Here is a 7,474-nt window from a genome sequence, read left to right as displayed (position 1 = left end):
TATATCTATACTATTAATAAAGGGAAAACACAAAATAACCACCTATCATGGTGTAATTTGTGTTTTCCGATTTTGCCCTCAATATCTTTTTATTTCTACCAAAAAACCATATAATATTATTTTCTTATTTTATCCTTATTATCTTCTTATTTTAAAAGTGTATTTAAAAAATTGAATATTAAACTAATTGAATAAATTCAACCATAAATTTAGCGCAAAAAATTATATTTGAATTTATAAAATACAAACTATACATTACAAACGATAGGAAAGCGGATTGACAGGCACGACAGTGCATGTCAACACGCTAGTATAATATAGAATATAAATATATTAATTATTACAAAATATATAAATATATAATAAAAATGTATTTGTATATACTAATACATACTATTCATACACAAACTCACAAATAATGTGGGTTTAAAATGTGCCCACCCACCTCCATGCCATCCTTACTCAAAATCATACTTAAATATATTAAATTTAAAAATTATAATAATTTATAAAATAATATATAAGACCTAAATTTAAATGAAAATTAGTAAAAGGTGGAATAATGAGTATACCTATATGCGAAGGAAAGAAGTGGCCACATAATTGACACGACTCGTTTTATTGCGCGCCATGAATAACCAATTCGCAGATCTAAAACCTCATCAATGTTTTCAAAATCCTTCACCTTCAAACCAAAACCACAACAAAAATGGATCATTACAAGATTCTAGGTTTACACAAAACCGCATCAAAAGCAGAAATCAAAACAGCGTTCAAGAAATTAGCCTTTCAATTTCACCCAGACAAGCATTCTCAATCTCCCAAATCCGTTAGAGACACCGCTACTCTTCGATTCAAACAAGTTTCCGAGGCCTATGAAGTTCTCATGGACGATCGCAAACGCGCCGATTACAATATTCGATTTCGCTCCGGCGCCACCGGTTACGGTGGTGGTGGCGGTGGTGGTGGTGGTTATTATAGTTCTTATGGTTATGGATATGGTAGGAGTGGGAGTGGTTATGAATCTTCTAGGTATAAGAATTCTGCTACGTCTAGGTTTAGTGGTGGTGGATTTGCGTCGAAGTTTGAGATTGTTATGAGGATTTTGACGGCGAGATCTTCTCTTCTCAATCTTGGTTTTGCAGCGTAATTGAATCTGTTTTCACTTTCTCGTTTAATGCGTTTTTATGCAGTTTAATGTTATGGATTTGGAATTTGATGTTTGTTAATATATATTGTTTTGAAAGAATGTTAGTTACATTTTCATCCCTGTTAGTGAAGTGTGATATGTTTTTGTGGAGTATTGTATTTCTGCAATATTTCAATAAAATATGTTGCTATGTTGGTGCTACATTGGTTCAATAAATGAGTAATGCTAACAATTGTTCTGAAATATGTTTCTCAATTTATGGCCTTTTCCAAGGTTTTAAATAGCTATTGCAGTTTCGGAAAGTGCAGCCGATGTGGCCAAAATGTTGGTCGCGATACAGGTTTGGTGACTCGCAAAACCTTAACATGTATGTGTCTGTAATGGTCATAGACCCGCTTTTAAAACTTTGGTTTTTTCACTGCAGAGTATGCAAATAACTCACTAGAGTTTATTGTTTTAACTTTTAAGCAACTTGTAAGATCTAGTGATCTATAGAATGCTAGGAAATGTGGTTCTAACATTAAAAAGGAAATGGGCTTCCAAGTTAAATTAAAACTTATTTGACTTATATAGTGACTTCTTATAGGCACAGACAGTTTGTATTTTGTGTTATATTAATTTGAAGATGTTTATTGGCTGAATTGATCATCACATTGATAACAGCTCAATCTGAATTCTTTGACGTGGCCAGGTTTCTTTGTATATTACAATTTGTATTTATGTACACCTATAGTATTTAATATTTTCTTCTTGGTCTATGCCATGAAGTTTATTGCCTTTTCGTTATAAACATCCTAAATTCTTAGAGTTGAAATTAATACCTTATTAATATATAGGTGAAAAGAAAAATATTTACCTATTACTCTCTTTCAGTCTTTGCTTATGTACATGTTTTTTAAACTTTTACTTTAGTTCTGTGTGCTATTAGAAGTTTAGAACTATTTATGCTATTTTTAGACTTGTACTTCCTTTGCTGTGTGTTCAAGAAGGGATGTTGTAATTATCTGTTTAATGTTTGTAACTCGCTTCTTTTGTTGACATTCTTGCATGGAATGCTAGGTCCTGTATGCTTATATAGAATTTGCTTCTATTTCTCCTTCATCTGTATCTGCCAGTAACTATTAAGTGTTTAGATGCGTTTAGTTTAATGAATGCTGATAACCTGATGGAGGATTTTTATTCAGGGCTATTTTAGGTTCAATAGTTGTCATCAATACAAGTAGAGAATCCTTGTGGAATATGCAAAATTCTGGGGTGAGCTTCTATTTTTCTCTTCTCTTGTTAATGTTCCCATTTTGTTGTACCATAGCACAGCTGAACTATTGCCTACCACAACACAACTGAATTATTGCCTTTGTTTCATTTTCCTAGTCAGGTTAATTATGAATTTTGATATCATATTCCGTTCACACTTGTTGGGTACTTGGGTCAATGAGGATGGGATTTTTTTTATCACTTCTCAGTGATGTGAATTATAAATACAAACACGATTTAAGTTTTAATTGTATATGATTTATCCTGATTCTCAGAAAAAGTTAGTTACAATGGTAATACCGTAATAATAACACACAGTAGTATGTCATTGTTATCTATTTGAAAAGATAGGAAAAAGAAACCTTGAATCATCATACCTGTCCTTCAGGAATCAGACACCAATCACCTTAGTCCCTGGAGAATATAAAACTCACATGCAATCCCTCAAAATCACTTTTGCCATGCCAGTTAATCCTCATATAAATTGCCCTTATCTAAGTTAACAGATGTGCATGTGTGGCACATTAACTCCATGAAGTCTCACCTAGCTTTCACACCTGTTCTTTCCAGCTTAGCAAAACTTTCCCATTCGCCTAATAAAAAAATACATTGTGTTAGGACACCAGGAAAGAAAAATGCAGAAAAACACAGAAAAATCCTGGAGATAGAACCCACATGAACAGAATAAAATACTCGTGTATTATTCAATCTGAATGGATGCCTATAATGGCCCTGAGCCTGTGGCTTCTCAGAGGAAAATATCCATCTTTTCACACTTACAAGAGGTGGGAAAATCACTCTTCCCTTCACTCACCTCTCCCCCCCTCATTCAGATTAGTATTCCTCTCTTTCTGCTAACAAACTACTAATAGAATCAACCGCATCCTTCCCTGACTAGTTTACCCTTGGCCCCACTTTTCTTGTCCTTGAATACTGTCAACAAATTCTAGGCTTATCTCCCTGCTGACTAAGCTTTTCTCTTCACCATCTTCATCCTAATGCTTTTCTTTTTTCTCCTTCAAAGAACTGACATACTTCCCTTGCTAAAGCTCAGTTCTCCATTTCCATCTCTGCACTCCTCTTTATCACCTTCCCCCTTTTTACTCTCTCCACCTTGGAACCCACCATTCCCACCTTCACCATTTCTTTCCATCATCATTTTCTCTTGAATAACCAACAGTACCACGCCCCACCGCCAAATCCAAAACCCACAATTGGCCATAAACATCACTTTGATCCAAGGGTGTTCTATACCATCGATGAGGCTGAGATTGCCCTTCTCGGGTTGGCATTTCCCAAGATAATAGTGGCAGCATGAATTGATGATTGAGGTGTTTTTTGGAGACAATTGCTAGCACGGTAACAGTAAGGTTGTTGATTGGTGACCATGAGGTCATGAGTTCAAATCATTGAAACAACTTCTCCGCTTGTGGGGGTAAGCCTTCATACATTTACCCTCCCCAGAACCCACTAAGTGGAGCCTCATGCACTGAGCCACCCTTTTTTTTACAATTGCTAGCACTCAGCAGCAGAAAAGGAACATTTGGTATTGGTCACTAGACATTGATTGCAAATTAGCTCCCATTAATAGTCATGATTATTTGTTAAATCCTTATACAGTGATGGGGAATTTAATGGGTCTTCGTAATGATTGAGGCTGGTGACTAATACAGAATCATTGTTTTAGTTGACATCTCATTTCATACTCTCAGAGATTGCTCCCAACAAAAGGAGATGAAAGGAGGGTTTGAAGGTGCAATTGCTGGTGTGTCGTTGAAGCTGCAAAATAGTTCTTCCCATGGTACTATCAATGAGCACAATTCATGTGCTTTTGCCTATAGCTTCAAGCCTTCAAGGGTGAACTGTTTTGATTGTAGAGAAAGAATTTGAGTAAAACACATGTCCCATTATAGGTGATGTTGCTGGTGCTGCTTGTCTTACGCATTCCCTTTAATTTACCAATAAACCCATTTCTCAATCTACTGGTGATGCTAGTGTTAGGCTATTTAGTCATTTTCCTTTTCGCAGGGAAAATGAGTTTGGAAAATGCAGAAACAAGGGAGCAAGAATTAAATAATAATTTCGGGACTTCTGTTCCTGACACTGAATGATACCCTTTTCTTTTAATGGGAGGGTTTAAATTTACCAAGCTGGAAAGAGAACATCTAGGTGTGAAAGTTAGGAGCCACCTCGTGGAGTTAAGATGCCACATATGCATGTCCATTAACCTAAACATCGGCAAGTTAATGTGAGAATAAACTTGCATGACATGAGTATTTTGAGGGACTGCATGATTTTATATTTTGAGACCCCTGAGGATGAATTTGTGGTTTACTCTAATTATGGCTAACATTTCATAATTTCATTTCATTGATGGCATAGGGCAAAAGACTTTATGTATTATTTTTAGTGAAAAAAATTCCAGTTACTACATTGACAGTTTTGCTCAAGTGTATGAAACAAGTATCAGGAGATCGATTCTTGGAAATACATGCCTGCTAGATTTTTAAGCTCCCTGTGGTTACTTAATGTGCAGAAATACAGAAACTAACTTTGTACTTCTACAATTGTATCTTTTAACTCAGAAATCTTTTGAAGAAGCCATGAAGTCCATTGAGAAAGCCAAAGCATACAGAGAAGAAAACACGAAGGAGCATCCTTGATTGAATTTGTCTGTTCTCGCGCCTATGAGTGATAGAAGCTTTCATTTTTGGGGTTGATTGCAAGAGAGGACTGAGAAATGTGATTGTTGATCTGTCTGTTAATTTTGCTGTATCTTGTATATATATTCCTCATCAAATGTTCTCTCCCTTCTTTCATGTGACATGCTCTGCAATTTACATGTAACTACGCGATCAATGTACGGGAAATAGTTATACCTGTAAAGAAGAATAAATAGAGAAGATTGCAGATTCATGTAAGTAGATTCCTAAAAAACTCATTCTTGGGCAAATGTGCTAGTAAAATGGATTATCTAATGAACTCAAATTCATGTATTTAAGCTTCTATCTCTATCCTTTCTTAATTACAAAATTTAGATTGTAAATTGGTATTGGTTCTTGATACTAGTATGTGTTGTTGTACTTGTAGCTAACAGGTGATGATATTTAAAATTTGATGTGTTGCTCATTGTTTTGTTATAATGCCACTTTTTATTAATCTTGTGCACTAAAATCTCACCAAAACATGCACTCAAACTGCGGTTGAAAATACGGGTTTGAAGCTTTTCAAGTAACTTGTAAGTTTTTAACTCAAAAGATGAATGTAGATTTTAAAAGTGAACCTTGTAGTATTTTATGTCTTTGATCAAACATCATTTGTTTTCAAATATGATTCTGGAGCCTTTTTCAACGAAATGGGCTCTTCTCCAACACTAAAAAATAAGAAGACACGTGATTTTGTTATTTTTTAATTTAAAAATAAAAAAAAATCTAAACCATTAAATATTTATAAGTCTCACGTGTTGAAATTTGGGGTCGATACTGACTCTCCAGTACTAGAGAGAAGTTCGATCCTTATTAAACATGCTGCACAAAATTTGATAAATATCATGCACATATAACGTAAGTGATAGCGATTTAAATTGCGGACCGCATCATGTGATGTAACTACAATATTGCGGTTGCGGTGACCACCGCATCATACTGCAGTTGTAGTGTGACATCAAATCGTAATGATGCGGCTGTATCGGACTGCAATACAACCGAATCGGACCGCATTTGAGTTGCATCAGGCTGCAACATAACCGCATCGGGCCATATTAGATCACATTGATTTCAAAAATATTTTTTACTCACAAAATAATTCACATCATAACGGCCGTAATCCACATCACAACGGCCACAATAACCACAATCATAATAACCACGATCGCAATCACAACCACAATTTAAAACTCCTTCAAACATGACAAACTTTCTGTAGCCACTATTCATTTACTCTTGATTGGTATGAAATCCTCTTCATATTGCAAAGTGTTCATCTTTACATCTTGAGGTTGTTTAGACTTGGAAATCAGTTTGTAATGTTTTGCTTTATATATTCTAATAAAAAGAGTCCACCACCTTATTAATTATGATTTCCATTCTTGTTGTTTTTACTCATTCATGCTTTTCCCTTTTCATTGTTTAGGGAATCTTTGCAAACTGATTTTTAGTACATGTAACATTACCAATGAGCTCTATTTGAAATGAAGAGCACAATTATTTTTGGAATTTTGTGGCTTGAAGAGTTTAATATTTATCTATTATTATTGTCAAAATTTTGTACATTATCGGTGTATCTTTCGTGTAATTTATCAATGATTATTAAATAAAAGTAATGCAGATTATGATGAATATGTACCCATATGAAATAATTTATATTAACATTGTAGAAATATTAAATTCTTAAGATAAATTCATCACTGGTCCGTTTGATTTTTGTGGGAGCTTGGGATGTATGATTATACATAAAGACAATAAAAATACTTGACAGACAGAGATAATTGGGAGTTGTCAAGTACAGATAGATTTATAGATGTGAAAATCCAACTGGTCAAACTCGAAAACTGATTCCCAATAGGTATAACAATTATATCAATTATATAATTATATCAGTCTAAATTAATTAAAATTAGTCATATTGGTTAATTTTCATTTAAATCGTTCCAACCATACCAATTGTTTCCATATGACATATGATTTATGACCTACTACATCTCAGCATGTGCTTCTATGGTAAGGATGCATTGCTGCTAAATAAGATATTTATATCAAGATTTTTGAAGGACTATTTTTGCTACTATATGTTTTTAAAAATGTAGTTGTTTAAATTATCTATCATAGCTATTGAATTCATCTAGTATCATACTTTTGTTTTGTTTTGGGTGATGATGTATGTAATATATTGGTGCAAAGATCTTGTAGAGAGAAGATAGATGCATAAGTTTGCAATGTTGGTTTTTTATTGGTGTTACCCTTTTTCTAGAACCCTTTCTAGAATGTGAGAAAAGTTCTCAAATTTAATGTTAAAGCTAGATTCATCAATAAAATTCTGTTATTAAAAAACCTTATATAAGGTGAAACTTTA

At 34.0% G+C, this 7,474-nt stretch overlaps 1 protein-coding gene across 3 annotated transcripts; it reads left to right on the top strand.

The window, feature by feature from the left end:
* On the top strand, positions 563-5,544 carry LOC109336420 (chaperone protein dnaJ 72). Of its 3 annotated transcripts, XR_002106350.1 has the most exons (4): positions 570-1,146; positions 2,335-2,404; positions 4,990-5,152; positions 5,278-5,544. XR_002106350.1 is itself a non-coding variant. In XM_019573010.1 (3 exons), exons 1-3 carry the CDS (start codon positions 710-712, stop codon positions 4,153-4,155), a joined length of 546 nt encoding a protein of 181 aa, XP_019428555.1. In that variant the 5' UTR covers positions 563-709; the 3' UTR covers positions 4,156-4,815. The 3 variants fall into 3 exon arrangements, 2 of the variants coding, with proteins under 2 accessions (XP_019428555.1, XP_019428553.1); XM_019573010.1 differs by lacking the exons at positions 4,990-5,152; positions 5,278-5,544 and adding an exon at positions 4,117-4,815 and having other exon boundaries at positions 563-1,146; XM_019573008.1 differs by having other exon boundaries at positions 4,990-5,544.

The sequence above is a fragment of the Lupinus angustifolius genome, chromosome LG20 (assembly GCF_001865875.1).
Source record: "Lupinus angustifolius cultivar Tanjil chromosome LG20, LupAngTanjil_v1.0, whole genome shotgun sequence".
Classification (NCBI taxonomy): domain Eukaryota; kingdom Viridiplantae; phylum Streptophyta; class Magnoliopsida; order Fabales; family Fabaceae; genus Lupinus; species Lupinus angustifolius.
Note: the sequence above shows the minus strand (reverse complement) of the source record. Positions and strands in the feature narration are given on the sequence as shown.